This window comes from Xiphias gladius, chromosome 17, assembly GCF_016859285.1.
Source record: "Xiphias gladius isolate SHS-SW01 ecotype Sanya breed wild chromosome 17, ASM1685928v1, whole genome shotgun sequence".
Classification (NCBI taxonomy): domain Eukaryota; kingdom Metazoa; phylum Chordata; class Actinopteri; order Istiophoriformes; family Xiphiidae; genus Xiphias; species Xiphias gladius.
This window is the reverse complement of record NC_053416.1, coordinates 24,762,958-24,782,459: the sequence shown is the minus strand read 5'-3', so window position 1 is coordinate 24,782,459 and position 19,502 is coordinate 24,762,958. Positions and strand designations below refer to the sequence as shown.

General features: G+C 43.1%; 1 protein-coding gene across 3 annotated transcripts; it reads left to right on the top strand.

Moving 5' to 3' along the window:
• Positions 1 to 414: 414 nt before the first annotated feature.
• nova1 (NOVA alternative splicing regulator 1) lies at positions 415 to 19,502 on the top strand. 3 transcript variants are annotated; one of them, XM_040150968.1, is made up of 6 exons: positions 415 to 854; positions 2,668 to 2,687; positions 3,266 to 3,278; positions 8,705 to 8,878; positions 17,404 to 17,570; positions 17,935 to 19,502. In XM_040150968.1, the coding sequence occupies exons 1-6, from the start codon at positions 680 to 682 to the stop codon at positions 18,952 to 18,954; spliced, it is 1,569 nt and encodes a 522-aa protein (XP_040006902.1). In that variant the 5' UTR covers positions 415 to 679; the 3' UTR covers positions 18,955 to 19,502. The 3 variants fall into 3 exon arrangements, with proteins under 3 accessions (XP_040006902.1, XP_040006903.1, XP_040006905.1); XM_040150969.1 differs by lacking the exons at positions 2,668 to 2,687; positions 3,266 to 3,278 and having other exon boundaries at positions 8,735 to 8,878; XM_040150971.1 differs by lacking the exons at positions 415 to 854; positions 2,668 to 2,687; positions 3,266 to 3,278 and adding an exon at positions 7,629 to 7,655 and having other exon boundaries at positions 8,737 to 8,878.

Below are 19,502 nucleotides of genomic sequence, written 5' to 3'. Positions count from 1 at the left end.
GTAGTGGAGGAAACATTTACATAGACTAGAAAAGAACGTCAAATCAGTTGACACTATTTTTACTGGGATAGTGAAATGAAGCCGTAATTTCGTTTCCTTACATCAGATGGATCTTTGCTGTATCGGCCTCTTCATTTGGCCGGTCAGTGGCACTGTAGTTCTCTCCGGAGCTCTCAAACTATATTTCTCTCTTGCTCTGCAAAGGCAACAATAACAACAGCTGCACTTATCACACCGAGGACTTAACAGAGACACAAGGCGTGAAGATGACTTAAGAAATCTCGTTTTTTCAGCGCCTTGCCCCCGCGAAGCCGTCGCACTTTCTTTCCATGGCTGGTCTGTGCCTAGACTCTTGTGCAGCTTTATTTTGAGGCACGGGGTTGTTTTGCGCGTCAACAATAAGGACCATGCTGCTGGAGCTACGGAGAGCGCGTTAAATGAGCGCATTTCACTCAATGGGATTTTATATTTAGCTCTGTGAGGGAAGAGCAGCCGGGCACAGGAGACCCCGATCCCACTGGTGTCCAACATTTGGATCCTTTTGAGACCGTTTCGATCCCCCTAAACTTGTCGTTCATATCACGGTGTGCGTTATCGGGCTATGTGGTGGTGAGGGCGCTGTGTGTGTGTGAGGGGGGAATAGCGCAAATTTATCTTTACAGCTCCCGGGGGGGGAAAGATGATGATGGCCGGTGGTGGCGGAGCAGCAGTGGACCATAACGGGCTATACTCAAATCCTAACCTCCACGGCCTGCAGCAGCCCCACATGGAGGCTGATAACCCGGACTCCCGCAAACGACCGCTGGAAACTCCGACGGAGGAGGCCGGCTGTACCAAGCGTACCAACACCGGAGGTAAGAGAGATACACAACAACAACCAGCTCATCCACAGCGTCTCCTCCACATGAAGTAAAATATCTTGTTGCACAAGCCTTTGCACGCGCTCATGGACGTGTAACAGCCTTCAGTATCACCCCACTGCGTGCAAAGACGCGGACCCGGGCCGCATATCAGGCTATGAGACGCAGCACCTGTGCACTTGGCACTTTGAAACACGGACTGTGTTTGTGGCTGTTACTTCGTACACGCTGCATATCCCAGCAGGGAGAGCAGGGAGAGCAGGCAGCCTGACTGAGTGAGTGACCTCCTCGGCTCAGGTCAGCTTTGAATTTGAACCCGATCACCCCTGTGCTCCACATCTGGAGGTTGACTGTGGATTCTTTCATTCTGTTGGAAAGTGATGAGGCTTTAACATGACAAAAGAGAGTCATTCGCGAGAGAACTCCATGTTTGTCAGTGTTGGGGTTGTCCTCTCACACAGGGGTTCCCTAATGCTTTCTCATGCAGAGGCAACACTAGAAAGTGTTAACAACTTGTGCATCAGTAATGAAGTCAAACATCTCGCCCTGGCCCTCTGTGACTCCTGGATCCATTAGTTTGGGAACCACCCCCGTATCAAGTCCAGTACAAGTACATGTATGTCTCCCGCTGAAATAGTGGATTAGCTTTATGACACCTTGAGAGCCTAGTAACCCTGAACACAAGGTGGACAGTGGCTGTTCACCCTAAAAGAGAACTACCCTTTGATCCTGGACATTTCAGTGTTGATTTGTGAACATGGACAAGAAATGGACAAGAAAAAGCAGAGCTCTTGGGGTCATTTGAGATGTATGATGGGCTTTCTAGATTTAGTGACAGTGATCTGGGGGGCTTTCGTGGGATATTCCTTCCGCTTTAGGGCTGAAATTATGCTGATGTAGAGTTGGCAGAATGAACAGTGTCAGGAGTTAAGTGTGCATTTTAAGTGTAAATTTTGGGGTGACCTAAGCAGGCAAACCAACAGGTGAGAACCCTGAGCAACCAGTAGGGTACACACTCATCACCACTTGCAGCCTAGATTCCTATCAAACGCAAGTTATTTATAGGTTGTGGGGTAAGCCAAATCTCCGCATCTGTTCGGTATTTTTGTTGGCCCATCATGATGTTTGCCATGCAAGCTTAAGAAAGTCTGTACTGATAGCACATTGTGTGATGGTAAAATTAAGATTCTGAAATACTAGAAGGCTAATCAAAAACATGTTAGTGCTCAACAAGCAGAGTTGGGTGGTGTAGCTGTTGTCAGATCAGGATTAGGGGGGGAAGTGGTTGGTTTCATCTATCCCTGCATGAAAATATAAAACACACATTTAAACTAAAGGATAGTGACAGACTGGAAATGACAGGCACTTCACAGAATATCTGCGAATAGGGAGAGTAGGGAGAACTACAGGGTGGGGGGAAAAGACTACAGAAACACTGCAGCACCATTTTAGCAAACTGACCCTGATTTATTTTTGTGGAAGAGAAATGGTGGTGGCCAGTAAAGAATCAAATAGAATGGCACTCAGCAGAGTGCATACCCCTGTCAAGGCCAGCGTCAAACAACACACACCAGACTTCAGAAAAAAAAATTCAAATTCATAGGAAAGGATCCAGATCAGTCCCAAAAATGACTGGGTTCTTCCCTGGCCCATGTCCCATCCCTCCATCGAGTTCGGTCAAGTTGGGTCAGTAATTTTTGCAAAATCCTCCTGACAATTAAACCAACAAACCGACACGGGTGACAACATAACCTCTTTGGCGGAGGTAACTATGAGGTGTGTGCACACTTGCTTTATTAGTCATCAGTAAGATGTCGGAGTGCAGCAGTGAGGATGACGGCTGATTCAATATGCCAACTATTGTACATCTTATTTCAGCTTGTGATTGTTATGGTCTGCAGAGCTCACAGGGACCACTTATTCAGTAACTTAATGTTAATTAGACATCCACAGAGAGAAGGCATTTTCTTCACCATATGTTACTGAAATTTGTCTTTGCATCCCAGACACCCCGCCATTCAGTGATAGCAGCATTATACCCTATTTCTAACAGCATGAGTACATGTTTGCTGCACCTCACTGCACCTCAGAATTGTTTTTCAGCAAGGCATATAAGGGTCCTTGTGCCACCAAACAATATTTTTGGGCAGATTCAGATTCAGCCATATGTCCTCCATTAGCCCTCCTAAAAACCACTGTAGAACAGAATAGTCACATGTTGTTCTTCCCATCCAATATCAAGGTGATACGAATGGCTACATGGTGTGAAATTGTATTTGGAAAATCTTAATAAATACTAAAAATGCATAATTCCCACAAACAGTTCCCACTTCTTATATCTGTCATTTCTTTAATGTTATTGGACACGATTTTCCCAGCCTGACCCAGATGTTTAGAATCTGGAGCTGCACAATTACCATTGTGATGAACAAAAAGCAATATTTGAAAACAGCAGTGTCTAACTCTAACGAGGCTGCCTTTTTTTTTCAGAGGCAAAGGTGTTTCAGATGTCTTCCTTAAAAAGATCTTATCCAAATCATGATCACTTAATGAAGGGGGAAAAAATGAGCAACTCCCATTTGTAAGCATTAAAATCAGCTCCTGTTTTGTGATTTTTTTTTTTTAAAGAAAAAGATATACACATGCAATTCATATTGCAAATAATACTGAAATATGTAGTATGCAATATACTTTTTGCCTCCACAGTCACCTAGAATGACATTTTAAAATAAATGTTAAAAGGTCAGGAATTGATTGAACTGAACATATAAAAGCATAACTCGTTTTGTAGGGCCTTAGTTGTTTTTTAAGACACAAATGCTTAATTTGTAATGATTTGTATTGCTGACCTGAAAGTGTCAAAAGTGAATAAAACGTCTGTCTTATTTCCCTATAAAATCTTAGTGAAATAATGGTAAGACATACTACAAAGTCCATGGTAACCTGTGCTTGCTAGACTGGTTTGAGAACCACTGGTTTATGTATCTACAAAAATGTATAATTCTCACATTTACAGTTTATTTAATGTATAGCTTGACCTGAACAGTTAAGCGAAGCAGCATGTCTCCATGGTTACTCGTGCCATGTAATGACAGTCTATGGGCCCTATATTGCTCTCCAAAATGACTGTAAATGTATTTAAGGCATTTTATTCTAAAGTAATTCTAAAAGAATTGACATTTCAATTGTACAAGTTAGCTCAGGATTCTCTCGAAAGCGTTACCATATGCAGCAGCTCCCCAAAATTAGATTTAGAAATGGCAGCCAATCTACCGGTCATCCTGATGATCTAAAAAGGGGAGATCTTTGCGGCTAATTTGCACGACAGTCCTACAAGCTGAGCTCAGGAACAGAGACTCCCTGTTAATGTTCACATGAAGTGCACATTTAGATCATTTGTAATGAGTCCGACACAAAGACAGATGTTTCATAAATATTTTTTTCAGCTAGCGCTTTATGTGTTTCAGCATCACCTCCCGTTTCATGTGATCTACATGCATTATGTGTAACATTACAAACCCATAGCCTGTCTGGCAATAGTGGTAGAAAGCCTGATAATCCTCAGCCGTCCCTGTAATCACCAACCCCTTGACTACGTCTGATATTGATCACGTTATTCCTACTGACCTGATCATTAACATGACTGGCAGTTACAACAAAGAGAAAAAGCCTGTGCTTTTTCAAAGTGGAGCCCCTCATTGTGCATTAAAAGCTGTGGACACTGAATGAAGGAAATTACTCCTCTTTTATCAGTATTGCCCCTCTCTCCTCAGAATGAGCATCTTTCATTCATTTCTCTTTCTAATTGCCCATACTCTGAGCCCATGTTGCTGGCAAGCATGCGCCTCCCAAAAGGTTGTGTGGCTGAGGGATTAGGTATGATCTCGTAATGTTGCTAATGGAAAGGTTGGCACAGGAATGTGAGCTGTATTCTTTTTTTAATTTTTGGTGGGAAGGACACAGGTGCCCTTGCAGAGTGATGTGACGTGAGCGGACTGTGAATTTGCCAGGTGGCAGTGAAAGAGAGAATGAGAAGAATGGAGAGAAAAGGAGAGATAGATAGACTGTGAGAGGGAGTGGAGTCTACAGGGAGGCTGTGTCTATATACTAGAGCATCTCTCAGTGAATGAGGCTGGTAGAATTTTCTGGAAGGCATTCGCTCCAAAACAAAATGGGCCATGGTGTTAGGGTTTGATTTGTGGATGAAAGTAATCAGCAGCCAGGAAAAAAAGGAGTTCCTTTTTTACAGGTTCCCTGGAAGGCACGATTAAATGAAGTTGAACCCCCGTGTCCACACACAGACACTGACACACATGCACATTGCAGTTTTTACACACATTCAGTCACCTAAGATACCTCTCGGTGTAAGATTTATAGGCGTAGTGATTGGCTTCATCACCCCCCTCCACCATTCTGCGGCACTGCCATTTGCAATGGTTGATGAGCCCCTCCGCCCTCTCAAACATGGCCGTCTAAGGGATTGGGGGTGGGGGAAGGAGGAAAGGAGGGTGGGTGGCGTAAGGCACGCTGTCTCAGATCACTCCTCCTCCACCTCCTTCATCATCCGCTTATGTTATCCATACACCTCTTCAGCCACTGCTGAAGGTCACTCTACATGCTTCCCCATTCAACGCTGAAGCCCGCTCACTCAGCCACTTCACCTTTGTTACTTTCCACTAAAAAAAGTAAGTGAATGGACTGCCATACTTTATAGTGCTGCGTCAAAAGAGGCGGAGTAACGGAGAAAATTAAATTTTTTGGGACCGGCATAGGGAGGTGGGGACATGACGCGCTGGAGGGAGGAGGCTACGCATTGGCTGAGTGAGGTGTCAGTCCTGCGTGCTGCTGCAGACGGACAGGCCACTCGATGAATATGGATGAGAGCAGTGAAAAGGGTGATGCGGCAGGGAAGACCCCCCCCCCCTTCAAACCGATGCAGGCTTGAACAATGCGTGCCGTCTTTCACTGAAAACACTGAGAGCCTGCATTAGCATTTTCTCAGACAATTGAGGCTCTGGCCAGCTGCAGGCATGGCTCGGATGCTGCGGTGAAATCTCTTTTTCTGCACCCACTGATGAATTAAACCTCGGTGAAAAAGGTCGACTGGCCGCATTCCTCAACACTACCATTGCACCTATGCCTAGGCTAGTGTTAAGATCCCCTTTAGAGATTGTGCCCCGGCATTGATGGCGATCTGACAGAGGACTTGAGAAGCAGCAGATCTCAGAATGGGTAAGCCTCAAACTCTTTTTGTCTGACTTGTTGAATTTATCCATCATGCTAGACTATCTGCCATTTCATACATCTAAAGCTCATTTGTCCATTATTGCTCGTTTTTGTTCCACCATCCTTGCTGCCTGTCAGCAGCAGGTTAGTCCATTGAAATGCAGAATGTGTACTTGGAAGGGTAGTGAGAAGGAGGGAGGACGGTCACAAGGCATTTCCTCCTGACCCACCCCCCTTGAGTGACTTAACTAAACACATTTGGCTCAGCGTCTGTGTCTCTCCTCCAAGCCATCCTTCCAGTATTGGAAGCAGGGGTTTGAACTAACACCCCACTGGCTCAGCTTCCCAATGTGCCCCACTGCTCCCGTTCCCTGGCGGACTGCAGCAACAGATTGCCATGTTTACTCTACCACATGACGCCATTAAAACCTGTTACTGTGATCTCAGACACTAGGACAGAATTAATTATTGAGTAATGACAGCAAACGTGGCTGTGAGGGCGATGGAGGGAATCTTAGTGGCTTCCTCGCCTGCTGGGTTTACTCTGGTTGAAGATGAGCAGAAAGTTACGCAGTGGGTTTGGGCTTGTCTGTCAACAACAGGTCTTTGGATGTTTGGATCCTGCAATCAGCATCATTCAAATTAAATTCTTTGTGTGGCTACGGTATCAGATATCTTGTGATAGGAGGGAGGGCTCAAAAGCTTTATGGCGACCATGTCAGTCATGCATGATCTTTATTTTTTCACCAAGGTCATTTTATCGTTATTCGTTGTGAGAAAAGTAGAGAGCTGACTGCAATATAGCATGAAAATCCCTTGACTGGACAATGGCCACAGATGATTAGGGCTGGCTATGTGATGTCTAATTAAAGGTTTATCTCTGATTTCTTTTGTTAGGATGTTAACAGAAAAATGACATATTGACCAGCACCTGACATTTATACTAGCTTTCGATGGTGGAGTAAATTTTGTGCTTTCACGTAATGTGGATGTAATATGTTCTGGGATTTGGGATTGTCTCCACAACCATGGCTAATTAATCTTAATAAAAAGTGAAATTCCACAAAAAATCATGTAGTTGTCTGTATATTTGTCAGAGCCAATGGTTAAGGATTATCTGCACGAAAACAAGCCTGTGTCTGAATGGAACATGAGGGGCATATTAATGCAATAAGTAGAACAGCTAACCTGTGGGCTGTGAAATTCCTTAATGTCACAGTGCCATGTTCATTCACATCTAAATCTAATGGGTGCATTACTGAGGCAACAGGTTGGTTTCAATGCAGGCTGGTCTACCTCCATCCATCCGTCTTTCCTCCTCACCATGCTGGTCAAGCCCCAACATTCGATACCCTCCACAACACATAGGATGCATTGACATTGTGACAGACCCTGTGGCTTTGGCATCCGCAATCAGAAATCTCAATCATTCTGCACTTGGAAACATATTAGAAAACTCGTCACGCAAAGGTGGACAGTGCCTTTTTACATCTCTGCCCGCTCCAGTGACGTCACCCTTGAGGCAGCTGAAATGTATTGAACATGACGTCATTGCATCGAAATCAGCATGCAGAGAAGATTATTTGTATCAGTGCTTTAGTATAGTAAGTATGTATCTGTACCAAGTGTTTACCATGACGTCATCGATTATAATATTTGTAATTCATTGGGGAATCACAGCTCCTCGACATCTATAAGTATAATATTTTTGATGTCTTGTTGGCAGGTTCTTTGATTATATTTGGGTCTAAGCTCGATATGTGGTTGATTGCTTTTCACTAGATTAGTGCACTCAATGTGATCGCGGTTTTCTTGGACAGATACTTTGCCCACTTTGGTGCTGATAAATTCTTAATTAGGATTGAAGGAAAATGAACTTTCCCCACTGAAAGGTAGAACCATGTTTGGCTGCAAATTCTTCAAACTGATGTGCTGACAGTCACTGACATCTACAAGCCACTGTAAGCCACAGAAGCCCCTTCCAAAATGGAAGAGATTTAGACAGTCTTGGCAGTATACCCTATAAACAAATCTGTGGGATTGGTTCCCATATGTTCTTCTCATGTCTGTTATTTACAAAGGATCACTTTGTATTGGCATTCATGAACTGCATGGATAATGACTTCATGTGTTTGCATTTAGTCCTCTGCGTGTAACTTTGTATCTCAGAAAATACGGGATACACTTCACAATCAGACTGTACTGTTAATTCTACATTCTTTTTATTCATATGTGGACAGAGATTAGTAACACTGGACTTGGCTTTGTATTTAGTCAGAGGTTGCTAAAACTCCTTGAAAACAGTTAAAATTAGACCTCTCTAAACTGGAAAGGAGGTCATCTTTACAAGAAATCTGGGACAGGACAAAGAACGTGTCACCAATATCCAATAAAATGTGAATGCGTTGAAGACTACAAAGAACGCAAAGGGCAAAATCTCCATCCAGATATCTTTCCTTCACCGGAGGAATACAGACACATGATTATGTTATTGCATTTCCCCATATATGTCAAAGCTGTGTGTTCCCATTGCGAGTTTTTGCTTGGTCAGGGTTTTAGGGCTTGGGTACCAGTATGGCGTATATGATGATGTGCAGAGCTGCTTTATGGGATGTGACCCTTTCCCACTTTGTGTGTCTCTCCCCCAGAGGAGGGTGAGTACTTCCTGAAGGTGCTGATCCCCAGCTATGCAGCCGGCTCTATAATTGGCAAGGGCGGCCAGACCATCGTACAACTGCAGAAAGAGACGGGTGCCACCATTAAGCTTTCCAAATCCAAAGACTTCTACCCAGGTAAGAATGAACACTCAGTAATTAAAATCTATGAGCATAAAGGCTTATATATCTGAGAGGAGGAGTCTGACTCATCACCCGGTTGAAGGAGTGATGGATTGGTGCAAGAGAGCATCTGATATTTCCTCTTCATTTGGCTCTCCATGAATAATTACATTACATTTTAATCACACACCAACAAACACTTTGAACTTGATTATCCTTATGTCCTTGAGGGACTAAACATGCATGTAGATGCTACTGCTTTTAGATGCTGCATCAAGTCTGCAGGCAATATCAGTTTCAATTAAGTGGCTTGGCTAGCAGGTTGCACCCTTCAGTACAGGGCCTGTTTTTTAGTGTTCATGGTTCCATGTCAGTGCAATATAAGAACTGCCTCACTTTTCTGAAGTGGAGTGAATTCTGAAGAATTGCACAGGGCTCCCACCAAAAAGGAGTGCAAATTCTGTGATGCAGAGGACACGCAGCGTACATCAAAAGAATTAATAGTGCTGGAGAGTCCCACTCAAAAATGGCACAGGACAAGGATGCTTGTGCAGCTCGGTGACCCCTATCACAGGAGGTCAAAGCTGCACTATCCTATCCTCTAAACAAAAATGCTGGAGTCGTAGAGGAGTCTGGGTGTTTGTCCTTCATGCCTCAGAGGATTCTTCAACCTGGTGAAAAATAACAGGTGCTGAGCGTCTCATTGCTTATTAGGTCCAGATGTTTTCTGTAATAACTCATGCAAGCAAATAATCCCTGAGTAGTAGTATACTTTTTACTGTCTACATATTTAGAATATATTATTACCTCTTTAGATAAGAAATAGGTAGCAGTGCACATGACCTACTAAAATATGAGTAGCACAAAATCTGCATGTTAGAAATAGTGCAGATGTTTTTAAATTATAGGGTTCACAGTCTGTCCACTGATTCCCTTGAGCAACTACCTGTATAAATAGGAAAGACAGTTAAAGACTGCTCCCCAAAACTCAATTCTCTGTGACCTCTGAAGTATCAGCTGACGAAGGGTCCTTCGTTTATTTTTATGTCGAATACAAAATATTACAGACAGGAAAAATATACTTCAGGTTTGATTTTGACCTGTTCAGTCAGGATTTATATGTGATATATTAGACTGACTTAGCTGTAGCAAAGAATTACTGAGCGCTGGGGGAGAAGAAAAGAATGATGTGCTAGCAAATATTTTTCCTATACTTTTTCTTCCACCATGTTACTTTTAGCCTTGATGAAAGGACGCGTTTTCAGAGAGCATTTTTTGAAATTCTCCACACACAAGGCCAGCTACGTTTGAGGGAATGAATTATGGCTAGTTCACTGGCACACGAACAAATGAAAGGAGTGATATGTATCTTTATTCCTCTCTTTGGATTGTGGATGTGTTCATAGGCCACCACCTGCTCTGCCCATCCCCCTACTCATTATCGTGATGAGTGAGAAGAGGAGTTCAGGGAGAGTGTGCTGGCAAGGATTTGATTGGGTGGTTGTTCTGGCCCACACAAGTAAAATGAAACGACTGCTACTGTACACTGCACAATAGCCGAGAGTACTGCTTTCTGAGAAGTCAGACCTTTAAAAAAAACTCTAGCTGTTTAAAGTATGATCAACTTGGTGAAGTTTGTAAGAGCGAAATATATATAGCTATAAAAAATTCGATCTCGAATTTTAGAGGCAAGCAATTCAACATGTCATGCTTATCAGCTACATCAGTTTTACCTTTCCTTCAGTGTCGAATCAGGTGCGATATGGGCTAATTTAGCATTACACACAGTTCACACCCCCAGCTCTCATCCTGCGGCAGCCTGAGCACAATCATACACTAGAGAAATCAAGGGACAACAACCGATGCAGCCATTTTCTTCGGCAATCCTCTTTGATGGCTCAGTCTGAGACTCGCACCCACCTCACATCTCCCATCCGTCAGTGCAAGACATGAAACCATGAATTCAAAGGTCTTGATGGGAACAGTACAACTGGGCCCTGCTGTGCCAGACTGAGATGGATGAGAGGCGATAGTGAAGGGTATGGATGATGCATGATTGTATGTGAGCGAGGGGACAGGGGGGCAGACCCAGAAATAGCCTGTTTCAATCTCTCTCTGTGGACATGACCCCTCTCCCAGCTGTACTCAGGCTGCTCCAACACACGCCAAGTTTCCTCTTTCCTCCTCCCCACTCACTGTTTCTCTCAGATTTGGTTCCTGGTAGTTGGGAGAGTTCAGGCCAGATAAGGTTATATCACAATTCTCTAAAATTTTGTTTGCATGCTTGCCTCCTAATACAGTGGCGCTGACTTTTTTTGTTTTTTATTATTTAGTTTGAAACATCTGAACTGTTGCATGGCTGAATAACTTGAGCCTTCATAAATGCAGCATGCTATGCATTCACCCACTCATACTGTGCGTCCAGCACATACACACACCTACTCACACCTACGTACACACATCTGCATATTTAAGCAGCTGCAAAGAGAGCCGTGAGAGTTCACGATTTGAACATAAACTTAGAAACAAAACTTCAGACCCTTGGCTCTGTGCAGCTGGCCTCCAGCCAAGTACATATATTAAGTTACTTTGTACTACACGGACAGATGAGGTTGCTATGACGTCATAGAAACACTGGGAGTATGTTTTCCATTATCTGATCATCAAAATATCAATCACAATATGTAACCTCATACTGGAAAACACCACTATTCCATAGAGTGTAAGCTGAGGTATTTCTTTCAGAAAATAGCAGACAAAGAAACTAAAGCAAAAGAACAATTTGTTGTTTTTTAACTGTGTCTCCATATGCAGTATATACTCACTCAATCAGTCACCCTATTGGACAGTATCTCTTCTGTCCAGGATGACGTCATAGGCAGGGTTTTCAAACTAATGGAAACTGCAGCCTTTTCTTTCTCCAGATTCATGTCTGTGTCTCCAGTGAACAACAACTCTTCCTGGTGACTCTTCCCAGCTTCAACCAGGAACAGTTGTTACACTGTAATATTCTAAAATATTGCTTATGGTGCTAACATGGTGTCAGAGAGCAGGACAGCATCCGCAAGCACAACAATCAAACAACTGCTGCAGTTTTTGTGATTGGGAAAAGGTCAGTTACTTAAAGGTCCACTCCACCAATTTTATACATAAAGAACAGAAAGCCTGTGTTGCACAACTGAAGGTGTGGAGTTTGAAAGATGTGGGCATTTAGCAGATTAAAAGTAAGAATGTCTTGGCCTATGCTGCTTCAAAAGTGAGCATTCTGTTTTAAATATGTCTCTCGCAAGTTCCCCCTTGTTTATGGAGGTGCAATTCTAAATTCCTTGGGGTAGCTCTTTAAACAATCAAGATCTCCCCATACTAGCTCTGCTTACTAGTTACGATTAGCAGCAATGCTAACCACTTTTAATGCCCACAACTCCGGAAATGATAGAGTGTCTCCTGAAGTAGCGCCCCTATGGTGGCAGGTGTATCGCACCTTCGTCATCATGGTTACAATAATAAACATGCAGAGTGTACCGGCAGTAGCATACCTGACCTTCGATCTCGCCTTGGTTACAATAATAAACAGACTTATGGAGTGTCATGGTTGGGTTAGGTTTAAGCACAAAAACTACTTGGTTAGGTTTAGGAAAAGATCATGGTACTTCCTTCAGGCTAGAGGACCTTCATCGTCATGATTACAATAATAAACACCAGTTAAGGTTGTGGAACAGTTAAAAGAAACAATGATGAATGGTTGGATTCACATGGAAATCAAAAGCGGTCTACTGTGTTACAGTCCGATGTTTTGAGGACCCATCCATCGACACCAACCTTCTCCTAACATGGACTTTGTTGCTCTTTGTACTACGTCACCTGACTTCCTCCTTTGCCCCCGTCATAAGTACTACAAACACTAGAGGTCGCCTAACAATAAAATGTAACTATGGGTCGTAATAAGCTGCTGCACAGATGACCTATTGGCTTGTTTTTTCTACAGGACAGTCTCAACCTTAGACAAGTTATCAGTAGTCAGTAGCTTGACATTTACTTTTTGTGCTTCTCTTGCCTGCTAATTAAACTGAGTCACTATGTAACCTTTTTTGTCTATGTTGTTAAGTAGTGCTAGCAGTACACTAGTACACTGCAAATTAAATCGTATTTTTTGTGCCATTCACATGGCTTGTTGTTTGGAACCAAAAAAAAATCCCTGTTTGGCTTATAATTACTGCAAGCTGTGTTGCAATTCCATAATATATTCTAAAGCTACCAGCCAGGTATACTCTATAAGTAATGTTGAGAGTGCTCTATTTTGGCAGCGAGTACACAAGAAATTAATGTACAGTGGGGTCCTAAAGAGTGGAGACCACTTTCCCAATGGGAAAATGGGAAAATGATGAATTATGACTTCATCATTTTGCACTAACGACGGTACATTACAGTACATTAAAATGTCATTCAGAAGTTCACCATTAGTGAGTAAAACAATTTTTCATTTGTTTTGTTTTTTGTTTCTGTCACAAAATGTCCCTGGAGCCATCACACCATCCTCCACAATTTGTATTAATTTTATTAGTTTTGTGTAGTTCCTCCATTTATGTCGTACATTGCATCGTGGTACGTGGTGTCCATCATCACCACACTGCAAGTGTTGTCCAAGATAGAATTAGTATGGAGCTGAAGTTGCTGAAAGTCACTGTACACCAAGATATCCTCACATGCAATTGGTTAACAGTATCACACGACCTGTTGTTTTCCAGTTCACATCCTGTTTTTGGGAACTCCTCACGACTCTTAAGTCTGTATACCATTTGATGTATTTGCTTTGTATTTCTGACATGCATTTATGATATATACATGCCTTGTGGTGGTTAGATATTTCTTCGGGGAAAAGTCTGGTGATATTCTATATTTTTCTAACTGTCAATAAATGAAAAGACCAACACCAAAAATGAACTACTCCTACTAACCTGTATTGTCTGTGTATTCAGAGCCTGATATATTTTATTCATCTGTGCTATAGACCTCCATGGTTGTCCAAAAATTATTAAAAACATTACAGTAAGCCACACTGCTGCACTGGATGACATGTTTCTTCATTACCACCGTAATATACTTTGGGTCAATCCCGCATTGGGAACACCAACACTGTCCTGTAAGTACTTACTAGGGCACAAAATGTGTATGAATCAATCACTACAAATTGTCCCCAACAAATGCAGTATTTCCCCCAGTTTGAGTAATGTTTGGTAAAAACTACAGTGGCCACCTGTTTTGGGATTTGTGATATTTTGGGATATATTTAAAGTGAAACTATGTATTTGTGATCCGTTTTCAAAGATGCAAGTCTTCAGTAGGAATCCCTGGGCTTGGGGCTTAGAGCCACAGACAGGCATGGTACTCATGTGTTTAGGAATTAGTAAATGCTTTGTTGGTTCTGGTCTTTTCATGAGCTTTGTTGACGGTAAGAAAAATATACACCTTTGCCAGCCTTAACCTTAGCACCCTTAAAATGACCAAAGATTACATGCAACTTCAAACAGCAGTAGTCTTTAAGCTCTGATCATAGTCCTACTCTGAAAATCTGCACTTTGTGTCTGTATTCCTTCTAGTGGTAAAATCCCTGGTGTATTTTAATGTGACACAGACATCAGATCCGACATTACTGCATCCTACATAACTAAATGATGCTATCTAGTACTCCAAAGCGTCCCACAGTATCAATTTTTCTTTTGCCTTGATCTACAATTTACTGTCAAGACGTATTACTGTCATACAGCTTATTAGAACCAGGTACATGAAACAAATCAGTCTGTAATTGAATGGCTTATTTCTCTGTACTAAAAAAATCTGTGATAAGTATAGTCTGTTTATAGCCTTTTCTGAAATACTGCAACAGTGATTGTTGGGCACTTCTGGTCAGCATTTGATATAATGTAAAAGTTTCCCAAGAAACTGTTTGTGAGTTACTGGATGAAAATGGTATGCTACAAGAGATCCCCACATTCAAAATCAGTGTTTACATTTTGGAAAAGCATGCCATATGGCAACAACATGACATGATGAATATATTCAGCGGTGGGAATTCCAACAAAAACATTCCAGTTCAATTTGTAGTGTGAATAATTACTTTAAAAATCTGCTAATGTGATGACAGTAATTATGGATACTTTATGTGTGTCATGCTAACAGTCTGAATAGATGAGGGATGATAAATGAAGGATTTGGCCAAGCTAAGGCAGAGGCAGATTCTAATCACAGAAAAGCTCGAGCAACTAGACATACGTGTTGAAACTTTCTTACTTCGGGATCAAGATAGAAGACCTGAGAGTCACTGGTGTCTTGGGTCGAGATTTAGGCTGAGATGTGTGCTGTGTTGGGGCACTGACACATTTCTCTCCCCTCTTGGCAACAGGAGGACGCGCTAACTCTTACTGCAAATCAAAGCCCAGGGCTTTATTATGAAATTCATTACCCTCAAAGAGAGACGGAAGGCAGAAGCTGTTGCATGCAATTCAGGAAGTGAAAAGGGTGAAGAATTCAAATCTAAAATTCAGCTAGTTTCATGTCCTCTTTACGTTGTCTCATCAGTGACAAAAGTTATAGTCATACAACATGGTCTCTGCCTCAAGATAAACTATCCTACTGACCTGGAAGCTGCAGTGTCACTGTTTGAAGACCATTCTAGATGTTTAATTTGACATTTTCTGGGCCAAGCAAAGTAGAGGGATCTCATGATCCAGAGATGAAAGTTGGAAAAGTGAAGAAAAGCAAAGATTACTCACGGCAGTACGCCTGAGTCCTAGCTTTTCTGTGTAATTAAGTTTTGCCCACATATTGAATCTAACTTCCTCATATTTATATATTTTGTGTCTATTGTTTGTATCCTGGCTGAATATTCAAGAACATTCGATACACAACAATTAATATCCTTACATTTCCTCCAGCATACTTAACATCAATAGAGACGATGGGAAATAGGAGTGAATGGTCTTAATAGGAAATAACAGCCATTGTTTCTCTTGCCTGATTCATGTGCAAACAACTGACCCCGGACCCTGGGTCATTTTTGAAAATGTCCACTGTAGCCATTGCCTTGAAAGCTGTAAGCATGTGATTAAAATACTGGATTGTATTATCATTTTGAAATGTTAGTAATAATATTCTGTGATGATTGCATGTGATGACAGACAAATCCGCATCAGCTCAAGTGCCTGTACTCACAGGCTTCAGTCTATCACTTTGTCATTTCAAGAATGACAGGCAGTTGCAGTACAATAAGCTCAAGAGGCACACACTGTGCTTCTCTCCGAAGCTCTACAAGCCGTCATTTATAGCCTATAGTTTGTTTGTCTTTCAGTAGGAGTTTTATCCTAATTTATTTTGGTAACACAAGGTGACATTCAGAAGTATGGTAAGATATGCAGGACCATTATCCCCAACAGTTTTATTTAAAGTTCTTCATGCATTATGTAGTACTGTAAGGCTATTATCGAGAACTTAAGGAAACTAAGCAAATAAGGTGAGTTGCAGGTCAGATGCCCTTTCCAACATTTTGCCCAATTAGACTTTTCTCCTGCTTTTCCTGATATGCTTGAACTGACCTTTTGATTATTTAAGCCCATTATTAGACATGTCTCTGGTATAAAGCCAATCAGGTCTGACTTTGACTAATTTCACTCAAGTAATTTTAGCATTTCCTGAGTGCTGATAAACGGCCAGAGTATAGATGCAGATGTGTGTCTCACCCAATTTTACAATTTGAGATTCAACTGAATTATAGATGGAAATGCCGACGCTTAAGTAGAGCAGCGCTGCTCAGACACACGTTCACCTTATTAGCTGGTCTTTGCCATTTACAAATTTTAACCAATCAATGGGGAGGATGTGATACTTTCCTCTCACTAAATGATCTGCCTCATTCAGATTTATGTCATCTGTTAAGTCATTCAAGAAAATTGACCAAAGAACAATCAAATCTTAAAGAGAGCAAGGCAGGAGGGTTGATACAAAAGGGAGAGTGTTTTAAAAATCTTGCAAGGAAGTATAAAAGACTCACTGTTGCATCACCTGTTTCCATGGCTCAGCCCCTTTACCATGGCAACGGAATGCTGGTTGGGTCGTCAATGTGGGTGTAGACAGAAGCCTGGAGGAGGAACAAGTGTGTGTTTCGTCTATTAGAGCTGCTAGGCAAGGAGAGGCTCAGCATTACAGCACTGAAAGAGTTACATCATTGAAGAGGAATGAGCACCCCCCCTCCAGACCCCCCTTCCCCCGACCCCCTCTCCGGGTGGCTCACTAACCAAGCATGGTTCTTTCTTTCAGCTGTTTTCTCTGTTGATTGTGTAAATGGAAGAAGATAGGAATAGCTTAGTAATTGGGTCTCTTTGTGAAATGTCAAGGAACATTTTTCATCGCCAAGACATCTTAATATAAATGTAGATTTTAGTCAAGCCCCAAGCAAATCCCTCAAATCTGCTTGTCAAGTATGCACTCAGAGCACATTAGAGTAAGGAATAACTTGTGTTTGTCCTCCTCTTCCTCTGTCATCACAGGAACAACAGAACGCGTCTGTCTGATACAGGGTACAGTCGAAGCCCTCAATGGTGTTCACAACTTCATTGCGGAGAAAGTCCGCGAGATGCCCCAGAGCGCCCAGAAACCCGAACCAGTCAGCATACTTCAGCCACAGACCACTGTCAACCCCGACCGCGTCAAACAGGTGAGATACTGTACAGTCAATGGGTCTGAGGGTGTGTGGTCACTGTGTGGTAGGAACAGTTCACTTCCAGGACACCTTGTTTGTTAGTTGCCAGTCTTATTTGTTCTGTGACCCACAGTCTGGTAGGGTCAGGAAAATGTGAGAGTATGTGGTTATTTTTACCTACAGTCTTTCATAGCTAGACAGAGCTGTGTGGCAGCTGCAGCCTAAACCCCTGGGATTAACAAATCGCTGAGTAAAGCGGGGGCTGGTATAGCACTCTGACTCAGTGAGAGGTATCCCTCTTTCTGTCGTCCATATATGCTCTTTAAATCTGTATCTTGTTACCTTTTATTGCCACTTCAATCTTTCTATTTCTCTACAGGCCAAACTGATTGTACCCAATAGCACAGCTGGGCTGATCATTGGCAAGGGTGGAGCCACAGTGAAAGCAGTGATGGAGCAGTCAGGGGCTTGGGTGCAGCTCTCCCAGAAGCCAGAGGGCATCAACCTGCAGGAGCGAGTTGTAACCATCAGTGGGGAGCCAGAACAAAACCGCAAGGCTGTGGAAATCATAGTGCAGAAGATCCAGGAGGACCCTCAGAGCAGCAGCTGTCTCAACATCAGCTATTCTAACGTCTCGGGCCCAGTGGCCAACTCCAACCCTACTGGCTCCCCCTACGCTAATACGGCCGAGGTGCTGCCCAATGCAGCTGCAGCAGCTGCCACTGCCTCCAGCCTTCTGGGTCAGGCCGGCTTGACAGGAATGGGCGCCTTCCCCACCGCCATGTCCAGCTTCTCTGGCAATGATCTGCTGGCCATCACCTCAGCCCTCAATACACTGGCCAGCTATGGCTACAACACTAACACCCTGGGCCTGGGCCTCAACCCTGCAGCTGCTTCTGGGGTCCTTGCGGCAGTAGCAGCTAGTGCTAACCCGGCTGCTGCTGCTGCAGCTAACCTGCTTGCCTCCTATGCTAGCGATGCCTCCAGCAGTGCTGGCCACCCTGCTACAGGCCTCGGTGGGTTCTCCCTGGGTTCTCTAGCAGCTGCTACAGGGGCTTCCAATGGTTACCTAAATGCTTCATCCCCACTGATGGCCTCCTCCCTATTGGCAACAGAGAAGCTGGCAGATGGGGCCAAGGACGTGGTTGAGATTGCTGTTCCCGAGAATCTGGTTGGTGCCATTTTGGGGAAAGGAGGGAAAACGCTGGTAGAGTACCAGGAGCTAACGGGAGCACGCATCCAGATCTCCAAAAAGGGAGAATTCATTCCTGGTACTCGGAACCGTAAAGTTACCATAACAGGGTCGCCAGCCGCTACACAAGCAGCGCAGTATCTGATCAGCCAGCGGATCACTTACGAGCAGGGTGTGCGTGCTACCAACCCACAAAAGGTGGGCTAAAAGGAAAATGAAGAGGAATGAAGGAAAGGATGAAGACAGAGATAGAAGGGAATTGAGAGGGTCACGATGAATAGAAAAAAGAAATGTCCAAATATCTGTTCAATATTTCAGTATCAAATGAGAGAATCACAAAGGAGGAGGTGGGGGAGACAACCAAGATAAGTGTGTGTGATATGTGAATGTGTTTTTAGGACTGACGTCCTGATGTTTTTTAAAAGTTTGTGTCGAGTCGTTTTGACGATGGTGATCAGAGTAAGCTGAACTGGTCCACTGCCAAGCTGCAGATTTAAGGGTGAGGCCGCAGGGTTTCACCCTCCTCCAAAACCTCATAGCTGTTTTGTTTTCCTTTTTTTTGTTGGGTTTTGTTGGTTTTAATTTCAGTTGCAAACCTCAGCTCCCGGTGAGTTGAGCGTGTCAGATGAAGTTCGAGCCAGCTAATAGAGCTGTTCTGCAAACCTTGATCTTTGTATACAATGTAGAAGGCATTGTTAACAGGGGAGAGGTTTTATGACAAGCACCTGAGGTCATCTCAGTCTATGGGGAAGCAA

Bases quoted from the DNA above. Each gene is read 5' to 3' on its own strand.
- nova1 (XM_040150968.1), top strand. From the start codon at position 680: ATGATGATGGCCGGTGGTGGCGGAGCAGCAGTGGACCATAACGGGCTA. The intron at 855-2,667 runs GTAAGAGAGATA...ATTAGTCATCAG, and splicing joins CAAGCGTACCAACACCGGAG to TAAGATGTCGGAGTGCAGCA. The intron at 8,879-17,403 runs GTAAGAATGAAC...CTGTCATCACAG, and splicing joins ATCCAAAGACTTCTACCCAG to GAACAACAGAACGCGTCTGT.